Source organism: Alosa sapidissima, chromosome 2 (assembly GCF_018492685.1).
Source record: "Alosa sapidissima isolate fAloSap1 chromosome 2, fAloSap1.pri, whole genome shotgun sequence".
Classification (NCBI taxonomy): domain Eukaryota; kingdom Metazoa; phylum Chordata; class Actinopteri; order Clupeiformes; family Clupeidae; genus Alosa; species Alosa sapidissima.
The window spans coordinates 34211599-34239047 of NC_055958.1; the positions used below are offsets into that span (position 1 = coordinate 34211599).

Consider the following 27449-nt stretch of genomic DNA (forward strand, 5'->3'; position numbering starts at 1 on the left):
TTTTCCTCATTGTTTTCATTGTGAGAGTACAATGAATCTTCAAAAGATTTTGTATACCTGTTTTTAGTCAACTTTACCCAAGGTGCCAATAATTCTGGAGGGTACTGTATACAGTATATATAAACATGTCATCTGGAATCTTTATCCATACACTGTACATTATTAATCTCTATTGTCTACACAACCATACTCTATCTGCATTTGGTATTTAATGCTTCTTTGCACTTCTGGTTGGATGTCAACTGCATTTCATTGGCTCTGTACCTGTACTCTGCTAAATGACATTATCACCCTGACGTGTTGCCTGAACACGATCCATATGGACCACAGAGCGGTAGCACAAAACCAATACGTCTTACAAGGCGAAAACGCATAAAGGCTAGATTCAGCGCTAGCTATCAAGGTAATCTCTCTGATCTAGAAAATATGATTAGACAAATTAGGAAAGAAACTGACCAGGAATTGAATCGTAATGTTAAACCAATGACCTTGCAACCTACTCTTGAATTAAGTTTACCTGAAAGCGTGGAAGTGAATGAATGTGTTGAAGCAGATGTTGAACAATGTGCAGGATTACTAAACCAAATCACCCTGACCTCAGAAAGAGTTGATGATTATTGAATGTGAATAAAAGAATGGAAAATGAACCATAACTGCAAACAATGACCTCATAATACATAATAAAGTGCGATGAATGAAATGAATCAATACAAGTACTTTAGTAGCCTGATATTGTAAAGTTTAGGGAATTATGTACTTAGAGAATTGTATGTCTCAAAACTGTTTAAATGAATGTATTCAGATTGCATTGTAATGTCATAAGTGTTTGTAACCTGTAAGAATGTAACCGAACTCTCTTGATGACTGTAAGTGTAGGCTACGTTGTTAAATGTAATGTCACATTGTTATAATTGTCATTGAATGTAAACTGTTTGTGTAACTTCTGAAACTATCTAAACCATAATTAGCCTACTGAATGTAATGTTGCATCTCCGAAATGTAACCCGGAGATAAGTGACTTCTAGAATGTATTAGCTATCGTGAGAATTTTCCCAGCTACCGTGAGAATATTCCCAGCTATCGTGGGAACTTCTAGAAGGTTCTAAACTGTCGTGGGAAAGTAGGATGGATTTGCCTTAGGAATGTGTGGGGGAGGTCAAGTCTACCTAGTATAAATAGGGGTCGAACCAAATGATCGGGGCTGCTTCTTCTTTTTTTCCTTCCTTCAACTCGTTGGGTTTTTGCTTTATGATGTCGCGTGCGGTTGTTAGAATTCGTCCTCCGAAATTCGTTGAGAAGCAAAGTGTTGGACGTCGTGCCAGGCTGAGTCGCGGACCGAAACTCTGTGGAACCTGTTGCAGATATCAGACCTGCTACTCCGACAGAGAGTGACTGCAGAAGATAATCAGATAAAAACTTTTTCCCCTTTTTGAGGACTTACTTTTTTCCTTATATTCTTTTTCTCCATTTGTGGATTTACCATTTTTATTGTAATCTCTTCTTCATTTCTGGATTTACTATTTTCCTATTTTGTGGATTTACTCTTTTTCCATTTTCTACAACATTGTAACCTGCAAGTGGATATTACGCCGCATTTTGTAACATCACCAAAGTGCTGAAAAGTAAAAAACTCATTTAACCTTGGCATCCAATTCTTCAAGCAGTATTTGTCTTTTCTTGGTTTTTCTACGAATTCCAGCAGGAGGGTAAGATAACTGGTTTAAGATGGTTATTCATCTGCTCTGTCTAAGACTTGGGTTAGTTGGACTTTAGTACTGCTGAACGGTAATAAAATCTCCATCCTTATAAAACGTGAGCAAGAAGTAGCCTATAACCTGTGTCTCTAGATAAACTCTAGGGTCAAACATCTTTGCACGTTAGCCAACTGTTCGAGACCTAGGCGTAGTCGCTCCTTTTTTCATAAACATCTCAATAAATCCACCACGGAAGCCCGATCAACTTCCAAGGGGTATATTTAAAAATAGGAGTAATAGGTTATCTGCGCCGCAGAGGGAAGACGTGCAACTTCGCTCGACAGTAGGTCCCTGCTATCTACAATAACCTCTAGGGGGTATCGTGGGTCTTAACTGCCTAGGCCCGGGGTTACGTCTGAGAAACGGCTGACGTTGACTAGGTTCTGGGGTTACCTGCAGGGGGCAACACAAGTTATATGCCATCTTGATGGTGTGCAGTGGGCGGATCAACTACGAGATAGGAAGGTGTTAATATGCAGTGACTCTGTGTCTGCAGTCAAAAGCCTTGGAAAGGGAATGTCAAAGGGGCGGCAGGATATTGTTTATGAGATAGGCCTACTATTGGCATTCAATAATGTAGGCAAAAAGGGAGTGAAGGTGTCATTTTTATGGGTACCTGCACATGTGGGAATCAGATGGAATGAGAAGGTGGATGCGTTGGCCAAGGAGGCGACTCGAAAAGAAGCCATAGATGTTCCTCTGACACTGTCTAAGTCTGAAGGAAAGAGTATCATATGGCAGAATTCTCTTATTAAATGGCAACATCTTTGGGATCAAGACACAAAGGGCAGACATCATTCTCTATTCCATTATTGTATGTAATGTCATTATGTCATTATAGTAGTGTTTCTGACTCAGTTACGGCCTGTGCTAGTGGTAAGCGTAAGGAGGATGTTATCATTACAAGACTGAGAATAGGCCATACATGTCTGAATAGCACACTGTGTATTTTAGGAAAGCATCAGGACGGACTGTGTTCTTGCCAGCAGAGGGAGACTGTTGAACACGTATTGCTATTTTGCAGGAAATATGAATCACATAGGCAAGACTTGTTCAGGTGCCTAAAGCGGTGTGGGCTGAAGGAAGTGTCACTAAAAAGTGTGCTTGATGTGGGCACAAGTGTAAAGGGAAAGCGCCACTTCTTTAAGTTTGTATCTGATACTGGGCTGTATGGGAGAATTTAATTTTGTAGAGCATTAGTCCAGCAGGAGGCAGCAATGCAACATTGTGGATGCCAGCTGCCGTAAAACCTAGTAGAAGAAGAAGAAGAAGAAGAATGTTGTGCTGGCTGTCGGAATCAGCAGCACAAATGAGTTCGCTAAAATATTGGTGGGGACAATTTTGTCATCTTAAAATATTGATTAGGACTAGTCCTTAGCGTCCCACCCTAAATCTACGCCCATGGTAGTATCATTAGAGCTGTTTTATCTGTCTGTGGAAATCACACAGTTCTGACTCTGTTTATTCCTCCTTCTCATCGTGTTCAAACTCAGCAAAGCCCAAAGCTCCCTGGTGTAGATTAGACCTGCCATCTGGTTATGAAGGACAGAGACAGAGACACTAACACTGCCAATGCATCAGATTAATATGATTCTTTATTTCATGTGCATGATGATCAAGAGTTCAGTAGTGCAGGAGTTTGTGTTTACTGCAGTGCTCTCAGTCTCTATAGTGCTGTTTAATCTCCAGCATTTCTGACCTCAGATCAGACAGCAGCAGAATTAGCTGGACCTGTGCTGTGTTGCTGCTCTGCTACTGGGAACCTCACAGGTGAGAGAGGAGAGTGTAGTTACACAATAATCACCACTAGATGGCAGAGGCTTTCATCTCTCAGTGACATCTTTAATTAAATGTAACTCATATGAAATTATTTACAAGTGTGCACAGCACAGGTGTTACATATACATTACCAATTTGCAAATAATTAAAATTAAAATAAAATTTTATTGTAATGTATATAGCCAAATGTCACTGTTGCAATGTGTATACAGTGTTCATTGTCTTCCAAAAATGGCCACCAAATTAACCCTCTAATTGAGCTAACTTCTAAAAAGCAGAAATGTCCACATAGTTTACTGAACTGATATTTTGATGTGCTTGTGGCAGTGTGGTCAAAATTAATCCAAGACAAATGGTGTGAGACTGCAGCTTTATTCACGACGCCGGGAGCATGTTACCCACGTGAAATGTCAAAGTAACAAGCCCACACATCTGTGGGTGAAGCCAACTCTTATACCCTTAAAGCAACACCAAAGAGTTTTTTGCACCTTAAAAAAATGTTTCCAAAATTTTTTCTGCGGTTCATCAACTCGTAACAGGGTGAACGGCACTTCTGCATTCGCTTCGCGGCCCTCTATCGGCTATAACCGCACTATGTAAGTTTGCCAGATCGGGTAGCGGATCTGTAGTTCGATGGAATGAGACATAAGAAACTACAAATTTGACTTGCATGATGTCACAATACATCATAGCCTACTTTCATAAAATCATGCAACAAATTCTACCTTGTGTATGGACATTGTTATTTACAAAGCCGCTGGATAAACAAAGCGTGCATGCGACAGAGGAAAAGTTCTTTGGTGCTGCTTTAACACACACCCACGGAAATCACAAGTTGTCACCCACCAGTGATCACCTAACCATGTTTGTTTTACAGAGATAAGAAATGTTTACCACCCCTCATCCTGAGGGTCACCCCTAGTTCAGTGACACAGGGGTTATCTTTCCTAAGTCAAAACATTCCAACATAGGGGTTTCAGATGCTGCATGTGGGCTCTTGTTCAGACAGAGACAGTTTCTGCTCTAACTGGGCTGCTCTACTGACACAGAGGCCTTCACTGCTACAATACTCAGAGGAGACACCCTACCACCATTAAAGTATGGAAACACTCTCTCAGTGAAAGTGTGTGTGAGAGTGTGTATGTGAGTGTTATTATCAGGGTCAGAGAATGACAGCTCTCCTCTGTCCCAGTCCAGCTGCACTCTGATCCTCTGGGGTTTCTTCTCCACTGTGAGGAGAGTGGAGGGCTGTGGTAGAGACCATGTTATATATTTACCATTATTATTAAACAGAGTCCACTTTCCACTCACATTGCCATATTGTCCCTTCCTCTGGAGGGACTCTGTCATCAAACCCACCCACCACCAGGTACTGTCCCCAACCTCCACGTCCCAGCAGTGAGTCCCTGAGTTAAAGCCCTCAGAGCCCAGAACACTGAGATACTTATCAAATCTCTCTGGGTTATCAGGAAGCTGCTGCCTCTCATCACCGCGTGTCATACTGGTCAGATTCTCAGACAGGATGAGTCGTGGGTGTGCAGTGTTAGGATCCAGAGTCACAGGAGCTGCAGAGAGAAAGAACACACACATGAGCTGAACACTGAGTGATGTGTGATGAGGATGTGAATGATGGTCATTATTAATAGTGGTGTTACCAAGTGTAATGGCAGGAGAAGTAGTAACAGTACCAACATACCTAGAGATTGGGATGGTTTTATTTCAGTTAGCCTAATAGCTGGTTTGATATGCATTGAGAGATGATCTTATGGAAAATACCCCATGCCAATCGTGAGATATGTGACCCTGCAAGGCAAAACCAGTCGTCTTGCGCACAGTGCTATTTTGAGGATATCCACGATAAACAAACGTACAGGTTAAAATGTCGAATTTCAGGTTTTTGCATAATTCAACAGTATACAGTCTACACTTTCATATTGTGAACAAATTTCAAATTTCTTTCTTCTTTCATCTTGGCAGATGTAACCGAATATCAATGTGAAAGACTTGCCTTTCAGGGCACGAACGGTCAAAAGCACAAAGTTTTAGAAATATCCTGGCGTCATTTTACAGACTAGGAAAAGTCCATTGTCGAAGCAGTAGCACATTTTAAAAGTGGGCCTGTAGCCTAGCTAGCCTACACAATCTGTGTACATAAAACTTCTTCTCCCCTTACTTCCCCCGAAACACATTAATTATATTCTATAGTGACACCTTATGACTGTCCCAGGTATTAACTAGGGGGCAGAAAATGACACCAGAGAATAGACCTCTCCAGAATAAGTCCCGCCTCCGTAACTTCCGTATCCATCCAACTTCCAAGCGTCGATTGTCTATGGGAAATAACATGGCGTTTCGAAATATCATACCGGTAAAACATCTGTAGGTAGCAAAGTTGAAAAAGCTGGTGGGCAGATTGGCCTACACACTTCTGCCATCTAGTTTCCACTGGATTTTTGGATTGTCGGTGCCGTTTAAGTAGTATACTATAGACTATACTACTTAAACGGCACCGAAAATCAAAAAATCCAGTGGAAACTAGATGGCAGAAGTGTGTAGGCCAATCGGCCCAGCAGCTTTTTCTACTTTGTCACCTACAGAGTTTGACAGGTACGATCTTTCAAAACGCCATGTTATTTCCCATAGACATTTGACGACCGAAGGTTGGATGGATACGGAAGTTAGGAGGCGGGACTTATTCTGGAGAGGTCTATGTCTAATAAGGGGAGAACCTAACCTGACCCTAGCCAGATAAATTTCGTTCCGCTTAGCTCTGCCTAGCTTCACTCACATCCATCTGGGACCTCTTCCATTGAGAGTGATTTTTGCAACCGATTTTATGGTACAGCCAATCAGGACGCAGGGCGGGAGTTTCATAGATGTGACATAGCGTAGAAGCGACTGTGAGACTGTTATTAGCGTCACGGGTTGGCTTCGATGTGAGTGGTTGAAGTAGCACGTCAATAGATGACAGACAAGTGGCTTATTCAATCATATGCAAGCATTTTTTGATTAGGCCCAGCCTTCTGAAGCAACACTTCAATGGATCGGTTCCAGATGGATGAGTGGAGCTAGGCGGAGCGAAATTCATCTGGCTAGGGTCAGGTTAGGGAGAACCGCCACTCTGGGGAAACTTCCGGTTTCTGAACTGGTTGCAGTTCCTGTTCTGGTTCCACATGAGGGCGCTCACGAATAAGTGCAGAATGAATGGAGGTCTATGGAGCTGTACCCCTCAAATCCACTTTTCTCGTGATATCATTTTTTGCCCAGAAATTTAAATGTTGCATGCAAAAGAGGGGGCAGAGAAAATACAAACTGCTGAGTATTAAATTTTTTGAGTCACTTATTTGTTCTAAAAAGCCTTTCAAATGCGTCAATGACGTCATTCATTAGCAGAAAGCTAGTGTGTTGTGGGCAACAACGACCCAACCTGTAAGAAATCGAAAGGACGTAAGTACTCGTTCATTCAACTTTTGACCTATAATGACCATTGATCTTGCAGAAACCACAATCCAATCTTCGATTTTTCAACGACAACCAGGTGAAAGAGACACATTTAGCCGTCTAGCTCCATAGACCCCCATTGTTTTTGCACTTATTCGTGATCGCCCCTAGCGGAACTGCAGCAGATTGCAGTTACAATGGAGTTAATAGGGAGTGATCCGGCTCTCCGTAAATGGGCTCTGAAGACACTCACTCGGTTGATAAAACTTGACATAGTAAGTCATCTGCTTCAAAGTCACGCTACCGTAAGGCTGATAATAGCTGTGTCCTCACACTATCGCACGTTACAATTTACTTAAAAGGTGATTTTCTCCCCTTTTGGCGTATCGCGACAGGAGAACCATGCCAATTTTGGATGCGGTTATCTTAGCGATACTTTTTGCAATACCCTCAATATACATATCGTTTGAAAGCTTAGCCAATGGCCGTTCATGTGAGCACATTAACTTAATTTTGTAAATTTTACCAAAACGACTGGTTTCGCTGGGTCACATATGGTAAAGGGTATGTGATGATCTGGGGTTATTTTAATTCCAAAGGCCAAGGGAAATTGATCAGGATGTAAATAACTGGCCTTTAAAAATAAAAATCTGCCTGCCTCTATGGAAATTCAACATAGGTTTAACATAGAGGTATGCACCCTGTATTTAATGAAGAACATTTATTTATTTATGATACATTATTCATTCACAAAAAAAATGGTGTCCTTAAAGGTAAGATTAAGATCCATTTCCAATTTTTTTTTTTTTATTCCCCTTTTTAGTCAACTTTAGCATGGGGTTGAAGACTTTTTATAGGCACTGTATCTGTCAGAACTTTTAAAACCACTTGCTCCATCAAGGTCAGTCTGCTGACCAAGGCCGCCTTGTAGTCCCACCATCAAGGTTAAAGAGCAGTGACGATCGGGCTTTTGCAGTAACTGGCCCTAAACTATGGAAGGAGCTCCCACTACATATAAGACTGGCTCCGTCTTTGCCTGTTTTTAAATCACATCTTAAAACTTACTTTTACTTCCTGGCTTTTAACTTAGTATAAGTGCTTATTTGATCTATGTTATTTTCTATTTTGTTTGTTCTACTGTTTGTCTTTTACATAACTTACTGATATGTTTATTTGTACCACTCCCCCTGCTCTTGTGTGTTGATCATTCATTATCTGTCTATCAGATTTCAACTTTTTGTTATTATGACCGCCGCGCAGAAAAGCGACGGTCATATAGTTTTCTTTTCGTATGAGCAATTTTCCGTCAAGGATTCCCGGGACACTGAAAGACCGGGGTGCACGAAACTTGGTGGGCATGTAGCCCCATAAGGATAGCATGGAACCATTTTTCCATTGTGAAAACATTGTTCCATGCTTGTTTTCCATTTCATTTCCTTTAATGGTTATTTATGGAGTTTATTTCCTCAAAAAACCCTGACGGATAACCATGGTCAAAGTTTTACTCCTCCATAGCATAATTAAGTCCCTTTGATTGCTTCTGGCGAAAATTAAATCCTTAATCAACCAAAACTGATTGATATACACAATGCTAGTAGAATGCTCCATTTACCTGATTGGGATTTATCAACGTTCTACGGTAAAATATTTACATGTAATTCGCTGTAAACATATAATTACCGCTGTCAATGGCAACAGGTTTTGTGCTGCTGATTTAGACACTCTGAATAAGGTATTCTGTTTGCATCAATGTATAGTTAGAAGTGGATGCTATTCGTACCCTGGTGTATATAGTACTGTTATATCTCAACTTTACTGATGAATTAAGGAGATATTGCCGAATTTAATCTAAATAATATGGACCACAGATAGACACGTCTGTTGCTTACTGAGTACGAATTTAATGAACTCCACCTTATCCGCTCTACTCATAATACCCCTGAACATTCTGATGGGGTGTGTTACACATGGACATGACATCCCCCCTTTTCTTAGAATTAAACTCTTTCAGTTACAGAAAAGAAAACTCACAGTTCACAGATCACAATTCACATTTCAGGAATTCTTAAATCATATACTTTCTGGGCAGCCAGATCTGTAACATAACATCTTCACAAAATGAACATGCCAAGCGCCGCTGTAGCAAGGCAGCTCAGTTAAATAAGTGGATGGTGAAAGGCAACAGGTAGGATTTAAAGTGATGACGTCTGTACTTGGAGGCTTGCAAATATGAATGTTAACAGACTAACTAGCGTTTGTTAAGCATAATGCTGATTGAAACATAGCCGACTTGACTTGACTTGACTATTCCATTCAGATAGCTAGGTGGCTACCATGCTCATACTGCACTTTTAATGGCCAACTGCAAACAGAAATGTCATGCTAGCAACAACTCATTACGTGTTTCCATATCCTAACAATGAAGGCTCCTTGTAATAACTTAATATTGTGTTGTCAATGTGGTGCAAACAAACAAGGCTAGAGTGCCTATCAGCCTTATTCATTGTGAGCCATAGCTGGCAAAAGGACGTTATGAGAACCGTTTAGACTCTCTTAAAGTGGCAATGCACCATTTATCAATACTTATCAAGTATAACATCAAGTTAAACATCAAATTGGCAGCATTTCTTTAAAAACATATTCAATAGACACTAATGCACAGTAATAGTGTAAATTATTGGCCTTTTGTTTTGCTTTAGTGGTTTGTGTTTTTTTTTTTGTTTTTTTTTTGGGGGGGGGGGGGCGGGCGCCAATATTGTTGTTGCATACCCCTCAAAAATGGGTAGCTGCGCCCCTGTGTGTGTGTGTGTGTGTGTGTGTGAGAGGCTAATTGGGAAAAAGAACACCTGCCCTCACCTTTGAGATACATATTTAGTGTTGCTGTGTTGACGTACTGGCTATAATATCACCATGCTGGGCTACCTCTCCCTCTACCTCTATCCAGTGCCGGTTCAGACCTCCATGGGGCCCTAAGCAAAATCCTGCTAAGGGGCCCTCCTACCTGAACTCTGAGCGCCAAAATGTAACCATTTTTTTATAGTACCATCTGACACCTTAGTGCTCCAAATACAATCATCCCAGCCCATTTTTGGATGTCTATGGAAGTTACCAAATATAGTGTTTTTCCCAATAAAGGGTCTGGGCTATTTGCTTTTGATGCTTGCTGTACATATCTCCTTGCAAAAAATAACTGCAGTTTTTTTAAAGTAGCCTAAAGGGTTCTCAAACCTTTGTGGGCCGGGGGCCCCTCATGGAGTGGAAAATTCTCCAAGGACCCCATCATTGCAACATATAAAACTTAAGTTAATCATGTAGCTGTATAGTCTTTTTTCTGTTAGATGCTTATGTTATATATATTTACAAAAAAACATAGAGTGCTAATAGAGCGAAGCGGCGGTCATATAGGTTTAGTCAGATTTTTAAAAAAAATTTTTTTATTTTGCATGCCCAAATTTATAGCTGTACCCGGGACACTGAAAGATCGGGGTACACGAAACTTGGTGGCCATGTAACCCCACATGGATATTATGGAACCATCGTTTTTTGTTTTGATCTGTAGCACCCCCGCTGGACTGGACCCCCCGAAAGGAGGGTAGGGCAGACACAGTTTTCTGTGAATATCTCGAGAACCGTAGGGTTTAGGAGGACCATTTTTTTTTGTATGTTGATCTCAAGGGGCCATGTCAACCCATTCCATAACCACTCATTTCATGTATAGCGCCACCTAGTTAAACACAAAAAAGCAAAAAACAAATTAGGTGTTTTCATCACAATATCTCTGGCAGACAAGGTCAAAACTGCACGAAATTAAAAGTGTACGATCATTATGACACCCTCCGAATGCATGCCAAGTTTTGTGTACTTTCGTTCATGGGGGGGCCTTACAATAAAATAATTTATGTGTACATTTAGTGACGTACACCAACAAGGATTCCCGGGACACTGAAAGACCGGGGTACACAAAACTTGGTGGGCATGTAACCCCACATGGATAGCATGGAACCGTCGTTTTTAGTTTTGATCTGTAGCCCCCCCGCTGAACTGGACCCCCGAAAGGAGGGTAGGGCAGACACAGTTTTCTATGAATATCTTGAGAACCGTAGGGCCTAGAATGACCAATTTTTTGCGTATGTTTGCCTCCAGGGGTCATCTTAACCCATTCCATATGCACACATGTGCATAAACAGATGCACACGCACACACATACATTCACAGTAATCCTACGTATGACACATACTCACACAGTTGACATATACGCATGCATGCACATGCACACACACAGGCACATAAACAGGCAAACACACAAGCACATGCACGCACACACACACACACCCACACACACATAAACATAAACATGTACATGCACACATGCACACAATTCAAGAATTTCTCAGAATTATGAACAGGCAAGATGGGGGTGGGGTTGTATAAAATGTATATTACATGTGAAATCTATGAACTAATCATGTTTTGGTACTTGTTGTCTAGCAGATACCAGTGAGAATTGAGTGTGCATAATGCAATTCAGTGAGACAGTTAGACTTATTTTTGTGGAAAACATGTGCTGGACTGGGCGGTGGTCCTATTTTGGTCCTATTTTACATCTAGGTGCTTGCTCAGATTTGAGGTGGAGTTTTTCCGCTGTAGACAACATTTTTCTTCCCACGTGTGTACAGCATTAATGTTTTTTTTTCGTAATGTCTGAACTGCAATGAATTAAATGCTCCATGTTCGCACTCTCTCCTGCACGCCATGTCTTGCACACGTGTGTCTCTTGTTTACATCTATGTCGCGCAGCTATAGCCTACATCATTGTCACGAGTTAGTCACAAAATCCCAAATTCTTTTACTGTCTATGGCAAAATCACGGTTTAGTAACGCAGTAACGCAGGCTGCTTGCAAGAAAGTAAACGTAATCTAATTACTGTTTTTGCAATTGTAATCCCTTACTTTACTTGTTACTTGAAAAAAGTAATTGGATTACAGTAACGCATTACTTCTAACGCATTACTGCCCATCACTGGTCAAATGTAGGCCTATTGTGTTGAACACAATAGTGTTTGCTTCACATAACTTTCATTTTGTTGGCGGTTAATTAATAGTAAAGTGTTTTGACGCACAGTATTGATGTAACAGCAGATCAATTGGGCAAATACTGATATTGTAGCATTTTTTGCCATATAAGACAATTTCATATTGCCCGCTTGCTTACGACGAGACTCATTCCTTATTTGGGTTTTGGGTTGCCAGGTTTTAGCCTATGACAAAATGGTTGAAATTGAAGTGATCGTGTATGTGTAGGGTGTATTTCATACACAATCTGGCAACCTGAATGGATCAATGATTCAAAAATTAAGTTTGATGGCCATGCAAATTACGGGAGTTTTCCGGGAGAAATAACAGGGAGGGTGCTGGGAGATGACCTTGAAATACGGGAGAAACCCGGGAAAAACGGGAGTATTGACAGGTATGAGTGACACCCTCAGTGTGTTTGAAATGTCCAGTCGATTGTGCAATTTGGTCTTAGTTGCAGTCATTGCCGAAAACCTGACCTCGCATAGATACGTGGTGGGAAATGGTAGCAACGTTTTCAGCGCTTTTACGGCTATCTCGGGATATTCTGCTTTGGTTTTCACCCAAAAACCCGCCAGAGAGGTTTCCTCATAGCCTACACACTCTTAAGACCACCGTCATTTGCAATTTCGATGAACTGCTCTTCCTCCTGCGCTGACAAGTTAGGACTATTCGGGATATTGACAAATGGGTTGCGGACCCACTCATTGGTTTGCCGTGGATCTTTGGAGGATGGGAAGTAACGCTCAAACTCATTTGAAAGCACAACAAGGTGATCGCGCACCAGCTGCGAGAGAAAGGGCCTTGCCTCAGTCTCTCCCAAAACCCCCACTACTGTTTGGAACATATCAAATACACCCCGGTCCACTCGTCGTCCCCACAAATCAAGCTTGGCTTTAAATGCAGCGACTTTATCTGCCAGTTTAAAGACAGTCGTCATTCTCCCCTGCAGTGACAGGTTGAGGTCATTAAGCAACCCGAATATGTCACACAGGTAACCGAGTTTTGACACCCAGCCCTCATCACTAAAATATGCAGCTAACGGTGACTTCTTTTCTGTAAGAAATCTCTGCAGCGGCCCTCGCAACTCAAACACTCTGGCCAGTGACCTGCAACCAACCAACTTGGATAGCGTACCACGGTGACCCATTCACCCTCTCTAACAACTGTGCCTCAATATCCTCTGACATATCATCAATTCGCCTATGGACAGTGCTTGCAGAAAGCGGTACCTGAGCTATTTTTTTAGCTGCAGCCTCCTCAAGGACTTCATTGCACATGCCTTTACCAGCAGGCAGAATGAACTCTTCCCCAATAGTAAAGGGCTTCTTAGATTTAGCAACTATGTAAACTATAGTAAAGGGTTTCTTAGATTTAGCCACTATGAGGCTTTTAGCGCAGCCACGTTCACTACTAAATGTACACATAAATTATTTTATTGTAAGGCCCCCCATGAACGAAAGTTCACAAAACTTGGCATGCATTCGGAGGGTGTCATAATGATCCTACACGGGGATCCTACATAAGTGGTAATGGGATGGGTTGACATGTCCCCTTAAGACCAACATACAAAAAATGTGGACCTCCTAGGCCCTACTGTTCTCGAGATATTCACAGAAAACTGTCTCTGGCCACCTACAGGCCAGTTGGTGTATAGTAACATAAATTAATTTATTGTATGGCCCCCCATGAACGGAATTCCACAAAACTTGGCGTGCATTGAGAGGGTGTCATAATGATCCTACACTTCCAATTTCGTGCAGTTTTGACCATGTTAGGTCACAGATACCTGTGATTACAACACCTCATTTTTACTTTTTGTTTATAACTAGGTGGCGCTATACATGAAATGAGTGGTTATGGAATGGGTTGACATGCCCCCTTAAGATCAAAATACAAAAAAAAGGTGGTCCTCCTAAACCCTACGGTTCTCGAGATATTCACAGAAAACTGTGTCTGCCCTACCCTCCTTTCGGAGGGTCCAGTCCAGCAGGGGGGCTACAGATCAAAACGAAAAACGATGGTTCCATGCTATCCATGTGGGGCTACATATAAGCAACGGCAGCGGCGGACTGATATTACCTAGGATTGGAGTGTGCTAACCTAGCACCTGCAAACTCTGCAACTAGAAGGACTGGATGAAACGTGTTGAAAACCACTGATAAATATCACACTTGCTAACTTGGAAATGAGGTCCTATGTCCAAAATCCTGAACCACCCCTTTAATTCTCTGACTCATGGTATTTTCATCGGCAAGGGAAGCTCAAGTAAGACCTGTTGCTGCATGCTTGTACAATCCAGTGTGGCTGTGTGAATGGGCTAGTGTCACTAGTGCGACTGATGGGTTTGTAGTTGTTGGAATTACGATCTGTCACAATGTTGTAATTCAATAGTTACGAAACAAACTGCAAATGTTTTACATGATAAAATTGTCTTTAAAATTGACAAACATCATATGGGTAATTCAAGGCACAAGTCGATCGGGACCAGAAAATAATTTCTTTCACCATTGACTGCTGTTCATAATTTTTTTAAAGATAAGTCCCATGGTGACTAACGGAAGGGGTGTGACTTCGGCTTTCTATATGTGATATCTTTAAGAACTTGTTGACTGGGGCTGTTGCAGTCTGGGAACAAACTTCCGCTAATTGTTTTTGTAAGTTGTACCAACTTAAGTGTGATTTACTGAGAATTCTGAGTCCGTGTTAGTTGTGCCATTATGTCCTCCTTACAATACTTAGTCCTTAGATTAGTTGGTAGTTAGGATTTGATGATTTAACCTATTATTATATTTGAGTTCTTCACTGTCAATTTCAAATGTTTGTGTGCATCATGTACACGTATGCTTATCTGCTTCTCCAGACACATGAACAAACTCATCTGGCACGTCTCTCTCTACAATGCCGGCCCCAAGCACATAATCCCACCCAGTCTCCTGCTCAAGGTGTCTTCCTGTTTAAAGGGACTTTTTCTCCCATTTTTTCTCCCAAGGTCCCATTTCCACATCTGTATCACAGGGGCAGTGTGTAGGATGTGTTTGATTAATGGAAGTTGGTTCTGCTCTGTTTGTTTGTTTGATATGTGGATTTTATCTGCTATATCCCCTAGACAAATAGACCTACTACTGTGCTATATGTTTAGGTAGCACAGTCTATCCAAGTACTCCTAAGATTGATTGTGTGTGTTTATTTATTTTTAAACAGTAGACTACTTACTGTACTGAACAGTCTCCTGCATCTTCTCCCAGACTCTGAACTTGAGGTTGCCCAGGTGCTTTGCCACATTGATCAGAGCTCCTGAAACCCTCTCTGGATCCTGCAGTGTGCACTGGGCTCTGGAATAACATTCAGGAGTCAGTGCTGCTGTGGGTTTGGGTTCAGAACCACAGAGAAGAGAGAGACAGGAGGCAGATCACTCACCTTTCCACTGTGCTCTTGTAGTTCTGGAAAATAAAAAAGAGAGTAGGTTGAACATTATTGGTACAATAAGGTCTTTTTGTAGAGTGGACACATCCTACACATAAGTATTTTTGTTTTGTTACTGACTGACCAGTTGGTGCATAGCAGGCATAATGAAAAGATGGACGCCTTGCTTAAGGGCACAACGGTGGAAGCCAGGAATCAAACCGACAATTTGAAGGCTATTGCACACTAGCCCAGCTCCTAACAACTACACCACTACCACCTAGTTCAACACACCCCTGATATCCATAAATGCTGCCAGCAGAGACTCTCTTCTGTCTCAAACTCAAAGCCCTTTCTGTTGCCCCCCCGTCACCTGCTACTGCTGTACCAGATCATATCCAACCCATTCTACTCTACTGCTCCCCCTGCTGCTTCAATATGATAACTACATCCTACTGCCTCCACCTCATACTCTACGTGTCACCCACACTGCATCCAAAATAACTGGCCTCCTCACCCCCAACCTGTCAGACCTCAACAGTAAAGCCACCAAACACAGAGCAGAGACAATGGTGCTGAATCCCAAAGTGAGCCCTGAGGACTAAGGACTAAAGACTCACAAACTTAATTGATAGGTGCCAAGTGAGTGAGTGTGTGAGGCCACATGGGCTCAGATGGGTATAAATGGGTTTGGGACAGCACTTCACAAGATCACATGTTACCTTGGCGACATTTCATAACAAAGATTTTGCAGACACTTGCCGGTTTGTGAGTTTTCATTTTAAGTTTGTTGCTTTTCACACAACCTGGGCACAGGAGCCGGCTGCCTTATTCCACATTCTTCCAAACTCTTGTTTTACAAGCTGGTTGTGTGTTGTGCAGTTGTTTACCTTTGTAATTTTCGGATTTCCCTATGGTCTCTGCGGTAAATGTCACACCGCTTTGATATTTATGGGTAATTCCCTTTGGTGAAGTCTGCACTGACGCAGACTCACGGAAAGGGCTCAGACCCAAACCCTCACACCCTTTGAAATGAGACATTGGGATAGCCCTTACGAATTTCACAAGAACACGCAGCAAAGTTTTTGAGTCTGTGAGTCCAGACTTTAGAATAGGGCCACTCACTTAGCACCTGAGATCAATTAAGTCTGTGAGTCTTTAGTCCTTAGTCCTCAGGGCTCACTTTGGGATTCAGCCCATATCTGCATAATGAGTCATGGTGGAGCTGGAGCTGGTGAAGCGCGTCTCATCTACAAAAACTCAAAAAAGGAAAACAATACACCAAGAATTTGAAATTATTTGCTTTAACTCTACAGTTGTATTAATCAAAAGCTTATGTATTTGTTTTAACCTAACCCTTCCACATCAATCACAAATTAGGTGCTGATACAGCAAAATTCCAGCAGAACCGAGATTTACAGAGCCACCCTTCCTAGCCCTTGCTGCCAAGGTGAAGGAAGCAGAACATTTGGGAAGAAAAGTTATTTGCTCACTTAGGTTAGACGAGGCAGTTATCAAGGCACATGTCCTGGGATGGAACTCGCTACTCGGAACTCGCCACTTGGAACTGGCTTTGTCGACATTGGGAATGGAGGGGATGATGATGACTCTTCCCCGGTAGCAAAAGATGCTTTGGTGCTGATGGTGGGTTTCTGTGAATGGCTCCTGGAAGGTACCATGTGCCTATTTCTTCATTGATGGCCTAATAGTCCAGTGGACAGAAAGGTGAACCCGGAAATGTTGAGTACACCAAACTTTTATGATGGAAATATATAGTATGGGTTCCCAGCATGCAGAAACTGCCGGATGCTAATTTGCATATGTTGGCAATTTGTGTAATTGAGCTAATTAGCATAAATGAGCATAATCACCTATATTGATCATATTATAAAAGCTGCTTGGCCAAAATGGACCATGTTAGTATGTTTTTAGGGGTTACTGGAGATGCTGATGCTGACATTTTCAAGATTCAAAATCACTATTTAAACTTGGTTTGGTCACGTTTTTACTCTCATTAAGCTGATTTTGCTGAATTTTTGGGGGCGATTTTGACAGATTTTTGGAGGATAAAAATGTGCAGTGTTTAGGAATAATTTGGATCCTCAAGTTATTTCTGAATTCCACAATAATTTTGGAAATAGCTATTCACTGGCCCTCTGCTGTGACTCACAATTGAGTAACAAAGGGAAGAACTAGCCTCTACTACTCCTCACTGTCCTCTTCCGTTGTCCTGTCGCCATCTTCTCCAGACTCTTCATCCCTGTCCTTCTGCTGTTTTTGCTGTGTAATTATATTGCCACATGTAACATCACTGCCTTTGCAGAAACAATAATTAGTACAGGCCAGGCCTGCAGCTGCACAGCTGCACTTTCCAGATACATGTATACACAGTTTTAACCCAGCTTTGCAGTTACAGCTGATGACATCTAACAAATCAGGAGGAGCAACAGGACTTGAATCGAGCAAGGTGGGCAAGTTCCTCTCCTTTCTTCATACCCGTCTTCTAACTCCCTCCAAATGCGGTTATATCAACAGCCGGTGGATCAGGACGGTCTGCTGCTTTCCAAAGCAGCACCTGTAGATGGGCACGTTTTCCATGGAGGAGCAAGTTGCATTCTGTAGGAGACAGTGTCTTCAGTGCTGGAGGAGCCGGGAGTGGGAGACCTCACCGCCAGGGATGAATTACTGCACGGGCCTACCGGGCCCTGCCCAGGGGCCCAAGGGGTCAGGGGGCCCTGAAGCCCAAGCCTTTGCATGAAATCATTGCCTCAATATCAACACATCAGGATGTAGGCTATGAATCTGATTGAATTTAGTATTGGCCATCCCCAAAATGCACCAGAATACAGGAAATCACATCAAACAAATTAAAACATTTCTGAGGAAGGACCTCTAAACCCCCCTTCCACATATGCGACAATTGATGGGGGGCCCTTAATACATCTGGGCCCAGGGGCCCGAAAGTTCATAATCCGTCCATGCTCACCGCTAGGTGGAGGCCCAAGCAAAAGGATCCGTAAGGGGTACTAAAAAGCTTAGAGAAGCCTTCAGTAGAAGCCGGAGACCAGCTGTCGCCTGGACCTAGCTACGGGAGAAATGCTTGCCTGAAGAGGGTTTTGATGCAGTGGCCACGGCGGAGAAGGACTTCACGCTACTGGGAGAGCGGTCTGAGGAAGCGGCCTTGGAAAATAAGGTAGTGACGCTGGCCTGGGCGCTGACTTCACCGAGAGAAGACCTTGAGCCCCTGCCCCCGCCGGACAGCTTTAGGCTGGTGTTGGCAGTGGCCCTGGCTGCAGAGCAGAGGTGGAGCGGCAAGGAGGTGGTGCCTTGAGGACGGACGGTTGGCGGAGCCTGTTCGAGTCGGCCTGTTCGCCGGTGCTCTTTAGAAAAATAAGGGGGGAAAAAGTTTGTTGTGTGAAATCCGATGGCACGAGCCAGAGAGAAGGTCTAGGCCTTGGCGCGATCGTGGCGATGTGGAGTGGCCGGAACAGCGGAGGACAGCTCTGCGACAAGGCAGCAGAGGAGGGACGCCAGCGTCGGTAGCTGTAGCTGTGTGCAGCGTTGCCGGCTGCGATGGAACTGGAGTCTGCTACCCCGACTGGTGAGACGACGGAGTGGAGCATCGGAGGTGCAGTGCCAGTTACGGTGCTCAGCGCCGGGGAGTCTGTGGCAGTGGAGGCCCCGCCAGGTGTTGGAGGAACGTTGCAGTGGTGCACACTGCGAAAGTGCGACCTGAGGGCGTTCTCTGAAGGGAGCTGGGGACGAGAGGCGACAGACCAGGTGACTGCTAGCACGCCCCGCATTGGGCCGCTGGTGGTTGTGGTTCCCCAGGGTGAGTAGGGCTCTTGCGGTGTGTGCACCCCACCTGCTGTGTGGCAGTGCCAGAGACTAATTGCTGGACTGAATGTGGGAACGCCCGCGCCGAGGATGGCAATGGCTTGTTGGGGGAGCTGTGCAACGCCAGCGTGCTGGACTGTGCTTGAGATTCCCACGATGTTTCGCGCTGGGGATTCTGGGAGAACTGAATGATCATTTCAATACCAACTTTCCCAAAAGGCTTGTCCCAAGGAGAACAGTATTACCTTAAACACACATGAGGAAACGGAACAGTCCAATCAGTAGACTAGGATAAGCTAGCTAACTATGCTACTTTGTTTACAATATTTCCAGGCTTCAACCAGACAGCTGAATGTGGTAGAGTTGTAATAGAAATAGTAGGCCTAAGCTATAGGCTAATCTGCATAAAGTGTGCTGTCATAAATATCAGATATTCAGTATTCTCTCTTTTTATATCAAGATATAAAATAATACAGATATATTACATTGTAATCCTCTGGTATTCTAAGGTAGGCTATTGAAATGTCTAGCCCCCCCCCATCCAAAAAAAGAAAATTCGAGGTTTGTATCAAACCGTGGGTCAAAAATCGTGATACGAATCGAATTGTTAGGTTCGTGTATCGTTACAGCCCTAATGTATATCGCTACAGCCCTATCCTCCAAAAATCTGTCTAAATTGTACCAAAAAACTCAGCAAAATCAGCTTAATGAGAGTAAAATGTGACCAAACTAAGTTTAAATAGTGATTTTGAATCTTGAAAATGTCAGATATGGACTCAGCATCTCCAGTAACCCCTAAAAACATACTAACATTGTCCATTTTGGCCAAGCAGCTCATGCTCACCATGCTGGGAACCCATACTATATATTTCCATCATAAAACTTTGGTGTACTCAACATTTCCGGGTCCACAATGGGGCTCTATGGGCTGTCCACCGGACTATAAGTGGTGCAGAGCAGGCAAATCTTGTCAACATCTGCATTAAAAAACTGACAGATGGAAACAACTGGAATCCATGCCTTTCCATGGAATTATTTTTGGAATCTGATCCCTTATCATACCTGTTCATTCATACTCGTCGCCCGACTTATCGTGACTAAATTCAAGATGGCGGCGAACGGTAAACTTCCTGAAGGAACTGTCTGTATAAATCGTCTTGTAAATAAACTACCAGTGCTTTTTCAAAGTTCTCAATGTCTCGTCATAGCCGAGATGAGCTATGAGACAAAAGTTTACACTCACTTTACGTCAATTTCACAGAACTTCTCCTTTAAGGAAAGACTTGATGATTCTTCCAGTGAACTTTGGGATTCTTGAACTGATACAGATAAATAAATATTTAAGTTGAACCAACTGAATTTTACAAGTTTGCAAGATGAAATAGCAAAAAAGTGGAGATAACTTTTTTTCTATTTTACCACGTCTTGCTGATTATTTGAGTTATATTCGAGGTGTAAAAGTCCGGCTCACATTTTTGTTCCAACCATTCACTTAATGAGCTGATTCTAATTAGCGCAACTCTTAAGCCAAGTGGATCAGCTCATTAGTGAAATCACCTGTATTGTTTCTACTTTCTACTTTCTACTTTCTACTTTGACACGAACACCTCTGATTACTAACATGAATTCTCCTGATTCTCCCGATTTCCCATTTAGGCCACATTTACATCAACCCACATAAATACACTGTCAAGCGCCATAATAACTATGCCAAACCTATGGGTGGCAGTGTAGGGAAAGGAATAAAGCCATGCTGGTCAATCAAAATCCACAGAAACGACTAACACGAGCAGGAAAAATGCTGACCTCCGTGCGATCCTTCGCCTCTGCTCCTCCATGTAGAGCAGTTGTTGCAAATGCAAACAGGCCAGAAGCGTTTGCACAAAAGTAAAAATTAGTAGCACCTTAACAGCATCCATGATAATCCTGATCAGTAGCCAAAGAAACTGTAAACATCAGGCGCTCACATGACGTTAAGGATTTTCTGGCGCATAATGTGACGTTTAAGAAGCTAAAACGCCGTTTATCCCTGTTGACACGGCAGCACATAACCGGCGTTATCAGAAATCTCCACTTTGGCCGGAGGTTTTAGAAATAATCGTTTTCTGTGATAAAAACGGGGTTTTGGTGTAAACGAGAGGCCAAACGGCAGGGGAATATCTGCGTTTTCCCTTCGTGTAAACGGGGTCTTATTATTGGGATAAATGCAGAGACCGAATTTCCCTCACAGGATCAAAAGAGTATATATACCCACTCTGGGCCTTGTCCCTCCACCCCTTCTTCACACGGCTCCCATCAGGGGAAGATACAGTGGCCTGATACTTAAATGATGCTCCCCGGCAGTGCCTTATATGTGTGTGTGTGTGTGTGTGTGTGTGTGTGTGTGTCTGTGTGTGCACACGTTTCACTCTTCTCCCATCTTATTGTGTTCCTGCTCTCCTCTCTAGAATCATCTCACACCATATCAACAGCACACTTATCAAAGCCCAGTGAGTCAAACATGACAGAATGAGACCAAAGATCACATCACACATCAGGATAATGCAATGGGGTAGGTGGCATGGGCAGGTCACCTCAACAAAACAGCCAGTTGTGCTATTGTTAAATTATCACTGGTATTAGAGTTAGAGATCTAACACCCTTACAGCCAGATGTGCTATTGTTAAATTATCACTGGAATTAGAGTTAGACATCCAACACCCTTACAGCCAGACATGCTTTTGTTAAATTATCACTGGACTTAAGAGTTTGAGATCTAACACCCTTACAGACAGTGGATGGTTCCTACCTGCAGGAATGTGATGTCATCAGCTCCCATCTCCTTTTCCATGCCTCTGATTGAGTCTGAAAGAGATGAGATCTCTCTGCTCATCTTCTCAATCTTCTCCTTCATCATCTGACTCTTCTGCTCCTCTTCCTCCCTCAGTGCAGCTATCCTGGCTGCCTCTTCATCTTGTAGAAACTGGTGAAGCTCCAAAAACTGCTTCTTGATCTGTGTCTCTGTGTATTTGGCCTGAGTCTGGATAACATTAAGGTGCATGTCAACATGAGTAAGATTAGGGTCTTCATCATTATGCATAAGAAATAGCATCAGTAAATAAAGCAACCCAATGGAAGAACACAAATGAAGTAAATAATAACAGTCTTTACAATCTAAAATTAGGATTAATTAAAAGGTAAAAAGTGAATATATATTTAATACTGGCATATTTCTTAATATAATTTTCTTTTTTAAACTAAAATCATTGAATTCAGCTGAAGTATACATAATCCATTACTTATCAAATCATACAAATCATAAGTAAGGAATAATGCCCGACGAGGTGTCCATTATCAGAAATAAATGGACGAATTTATTTCTGATAATGGACGCATCGAAGGGCATTATCCCATGTATACCATGGTCACTTACGAAATAAATAAATATGAAATCAATTATTAATACTAAATGAGTTTTAGAGCTAAAATCGTTCGTTTTTTCAGCTGTTTATCGCAACGCTATGGAATGTTGATAAGTCATAAGTTGTAATGTATTTAGTCTCCGTTGCCTTGGTTACCAACTAGTGTTTGAGCCAGCGCAGTGATTTAGAACTGTCATCAGGCAATTCGAATGGAACGTCTTTTTATAGGTGTAGTATATCACTTTTTAAATGACACCCTTTTCAACCTAGACCATGGCATAAACACCCAATAATTAATTCCTATTCTACTTACATTTCACGGACATATGTGGATATGGGTTGGCATCATCATAGTAATCCACTCACCTTAATATACTGAGCTGATTCATGACAGGTGTCTTTAGCCTTCTTAAAAGCCTTCAGCTTGTCCTGCAGTTTGACTGTGAGTTCTTCCTGAAATGAATAGCACTATAATGTGTCTGTGTCTCTTTCAGATTACACTGACCACTGACCTGAATAGAGCCGTGCTACATTCTTTTTAAGACACATGTGGATCTTGTCACGATACTTATCTGTCTTGTTAATCCACATTAAAAAATAAATAAATGTGTGTATGTGTGTGTGAGAGAGAGAGCAAGAGAGAGAGAGAGTGTGTGACAGAGAGAGACAGTAATATGAGCATACTTCCAGGTGGCAACATTAAATAAATGAATCATCTAAGTAAAGCATAGCTGTATCAGCAGTAGTTCAGAAACAAACAGTCTAACTCTCTGTGCCTGTATGTGTGTGTGTGTGTGTCCTTGCCTATATGTCTCTCTCTTCCTCTGTGTGTGTGTGTGTGTGTGTGTGTGTGTGTGTGTGTGTGTGTGTGTGTGTGTGTGTCCTTGCTTGTATGTGTCTCTATGTGTGTGTTGCTTCACATAAACATTACACAATGATAGAGTAAATAAGTACAGGATAATGGATGACACAGTGTTCAGACATCAGAAGTTAAAGTCCCGTTAAAGAGCAGCCATAGGAAGATGGGTGTTCTGGTAGGAACACTGCACTGATTGTCTGCACTGATTGTCTGCCAGATCGCTAATCTGTTGCAATGTGTCAAGCATAATGCGGCCAAAAAACTTGAACTACTTCATAGGTGTGTAAATATAGAACAATAATTGAAGCTCTAAAGACCGCACCACAATAGGAAATTAAACCAAGCAGTGGCATCTACAGCAGTACCGGTAGTTCAGAAGCAAACAGTCTAATGGATGTGAATGTCTACTGTATTTGTACAGGGACATGTGGAGTCCCGATAGTGTACTTACCTTCACATCAACTGCTGCTTTGTCAATGGGACTGAACTTGTGATGTTTGTGTAATTCGTCTTGACACATAAGACACACAAGCTGCTGATCCTCTTGACAGAAGAACTCAAGTTTTCTTTTGTGTAGACTGCAAGACACGTGTGTCTGACTCCTCTCTAGTAAGAAGGTCTCACACAGGTTCTTTAATGCCAGATTTGGGGGTGTCCCCTCCTTTGATGATCTCCTCCTGCAGACTGGACATTCTTTGGTTTCTTTGCTCTCCCAGCACTCCTGCAGACATTCTTTACACACATTGTGACTACACGACAGAATAACAGGATCCTTGAAGATATCCGTGCAAACAGGACAGGTAAGATCCTCCTCTAGACTTGAAGCCATTCTCTCCTTCAGTAAAAGAAAAGAAAACTTTGCTTTGACTTCAGATATCTGCAGAGGTGGAAAAAGTATGAAAATATTGTAGTCAAGTAAAAGTACCAATACCTTGATGAAATATTACTCAAGTACAAGTTAAAATACCGATCTGAAAATGTACTCAAGTAAAAGTAAAAAGTAGTTCATTTAAAATGTACTTTAAGTAAAAGTTACTTAGTTACTTTTTTTTTGGGGGGGGGGGGGGGGGGGGCGTACCAGAACAACTAGTTTTACCAGAGACTTTCTAATGAGGAGATACAGCACTCAAAAAATCCTCCATAGTAATGCATGGGGTTAGTTTGTAACGGCAATATGGCAGTTGTCTACACATATCACAACCCTTCCGCATCACAACGATGACATGTGAATACATTGAGCCAATCATGTGGTGTGTTGTAAAATACATTGAGCCAATCATGTGGTGTCCTGTGAAGACATCGTGCCAATCATCTGTTGTGATCTCGCTGCTGGAGCAAGATTGGTGTCGTGAAGCCTTACGCACACGCATTTCTGCCGAAATAGATGCACGATAAGTGCCCAAAAAGTGTTGCAATATGGCCGCCGAGTGGAGGTACTTGCCTGATAAGGATGTTGAGAAATGGAGATCTATGTGAAAAATCACCGGAGTTCTCCTTTAAGTTTGCAACTAACTTTGAAAATCAACTACTGCTCACTCATCCTTGGGTCGCTTTGCAGTGAACAGTAATCCAGCACAACTAAAAAGCCCCTCACAGGCAGCTGAGGCAGGCAGGCCAATGTTGAGTTGCAGAGAGTTTTTTTATATTTGGAAACGAGCAGAAGGTTCAGCAGATTAAAGGGCGTCAAACTGGGGGGGGAAAGTGGGAAGTATAGGGCAATAGAGGAGAGGGCCCTTGAAAAGTGGAATACAGGGGGCACAACATTTTCATCAGGCATTAGTAATAACTCAGGTAATCCACACATAAAAAATCCAAACAACTCCATAAGTAGAGTCATGTGTAATGAAGTGGAATAACACAGGGAAAAAGTATTGAACACGCTAAGAAAAAGCACTAAGGCAAGGAAAGGGAAGGAACGAGCTGGAATATGTAAGTAGTTAGAGAGTAGTTATCCTTTCTATCTGTGCAAATTAATATAAGCTTGGTTAGTAGCTTACATATTGATGGGCTATAAAAAGGTTTTTCATTACCAAGGTGTCACACAAGAAACATTTCATGATGGATAAAAGCAAAAAGCTCTCCCAAGACCTTTGCAACCTTATTGTTGCAAAACATATCAATGAAACTGGTTACAGATGCATTTCAAAACTTCAGTCTTCCAAATCTTCCAGTAAGCAGCATGGGAGCCATTATCTCCAAGTGGAAGAAACATCACTGTATCATCAACCGGCACAGGGCACAGGATCACCTCGCAATATTTCTGACCAGGGAGTCAGAAGGATAGTCAATTCCAAGAGCCAAGGACCACTCGGAGAAAGCTCCAGAAAGACTTGAAGGCAGCCAATTCAATTAAATTCAATTAAACAGTTCTGGAAGTAATCTGGAACTAAAGATCAGGATTCACAAGAGGGACCCATGGAATCTGTTTAGAACAATGGACCAAAATCACACCTGATATGGCGACTAATACGTTTTGTCATACAGGAAATGTCTTGAAGCTGTCTTTACAAACAAAGGCTTTTCCACAAAGTATTGAAGAAATTTCAGTAGGCACGTTCAATACTTTTTTCCTGTGTCATTCCACTTTAATACATAAAACTCTTATGTTTGGATTTTTTAGGCCTATATGTGTGTTAATATAATGTGTGGTGAAAATTTCGAATAGACTCAATGGAAGTTTAGGCTAATTACTGAAAAAAAAAATTAAGCGTTCAATACTTATTTCCACCATATATTTATTTTACCTGAATATTTTAACTTCAAAATTAAATGTAAAAATGAATGTCAGACAAAATGTAAAGTTTGACTGACTGGATTTTGTATACAAAACATAGTGAAAACTGTCTAAGGTCACTCTCACTCTCCCTTGCTAAAGAGTTAAATGGTTTAGTCCGCCCGCACGATTCATAAGGTAGTCTATCTTTTGTTTATTTAGTTGAGCATCGCTAGTAGTGGACCGCTAATTGTTGTGCTGCTGGTGCAATGTCTTTCTCCAAGAAAGCCAAGTCAGGTTACTAAAAACAAAGGCCAAAACAGGAAAAAGAGAGACAACAAAATGAGGGGAAACAACTGCTAATAAACTTCTTTCCAAAGAAAGGTGAGCACAAACGTCAAAACACGAAATCCCATGGTGTTTGCTTGAATATCTCCGCAATCATTGGTGCTAAAACGAACTGAGACAACCCATTGGAATAGCGGAAAATACACTTTCATAGGTTAGGCTAATCTGATGCATCTCGTGATCCAGCTCCATCTCCATCACTTTCAGAAAGACTGCATGGCGCCAGCTTGATTCATGTCCTGTTGTAGGCTACATGCTGATCATTATCACTAGGCTAGGGGTTTAGGGCGCGATTTTCTTTCTCTCCCTTTCTGTTTTCGTTAGTCTTAACTTTTTTTTTACTCAAGTAACGGATGGGATTTTTGATGTAGCGAAGTACAATACTTCACTCAAAAAGTAATCAAGTAAAATTTAAAATACCGATTTTATAAACTACTTAAAAAATACAAAATACACAGAAAAACTACTCAATACAGTAACGTGAGTAAATGTATTTCGTTACTTTCCACCTCTGGATATCTGACCTTTTAATGGTTTCCAAAGCACTGGTGTGCGTTAAGTCTCTCCTTTTAAGGCTGATTTGTTGACTTTACTTTCACTTTCATGAGAGTGAAAATTGTAGTCAGTCTCTGAATACTCTCCGTGTTTTTACATTTCTTCTGCAAAGTTTAAACTGCTTCAACTTGTTTTCACAAACAATGATGCTCTATAAATCTACTTATAAAATGACTTTTCCACTAAAATTCCTCACATACCAGAGTAATTGCTCAGCTGTAATGGAGAACAGAGCAGCCGTCTGTCACTGAGCTTCACTTCCTCCTTCAGGACAGGTGAGTTAG

At 42.0% G+C, this 27449-nt stretch overlaps 1 protein-coding gene across 1 annotated transcript; it reads right to left on the bottom strand.

Moving 5' to 3' along the window:
• Positions 1-4294: 4294 nt before the first annotated feature.
• Positions 4295-27449, bottom strand: LOC121693365 (zinc-binding protein A33-like). The gene is made up of 7 exons (XM_042072747.1): positions 27130-27449; positions 24001-24426; positions 23057-23143; positions 22078-22308; positions 15468-15490; positions 15264-15382; positions 4295-5098 (listed from the first exon to the last, which is right to left on the bottom strand). Exons 2-7 carry the CDS (start codon positions 24376-24378, stop codon positions 4557-4559), a joined length of 1380 nt encoding a protein of 459 aa, XP_041928681.1. The 5' UTR covers positions 24379-24426; positions 27130-27449; the 3' UTR covers positions 4295-4556.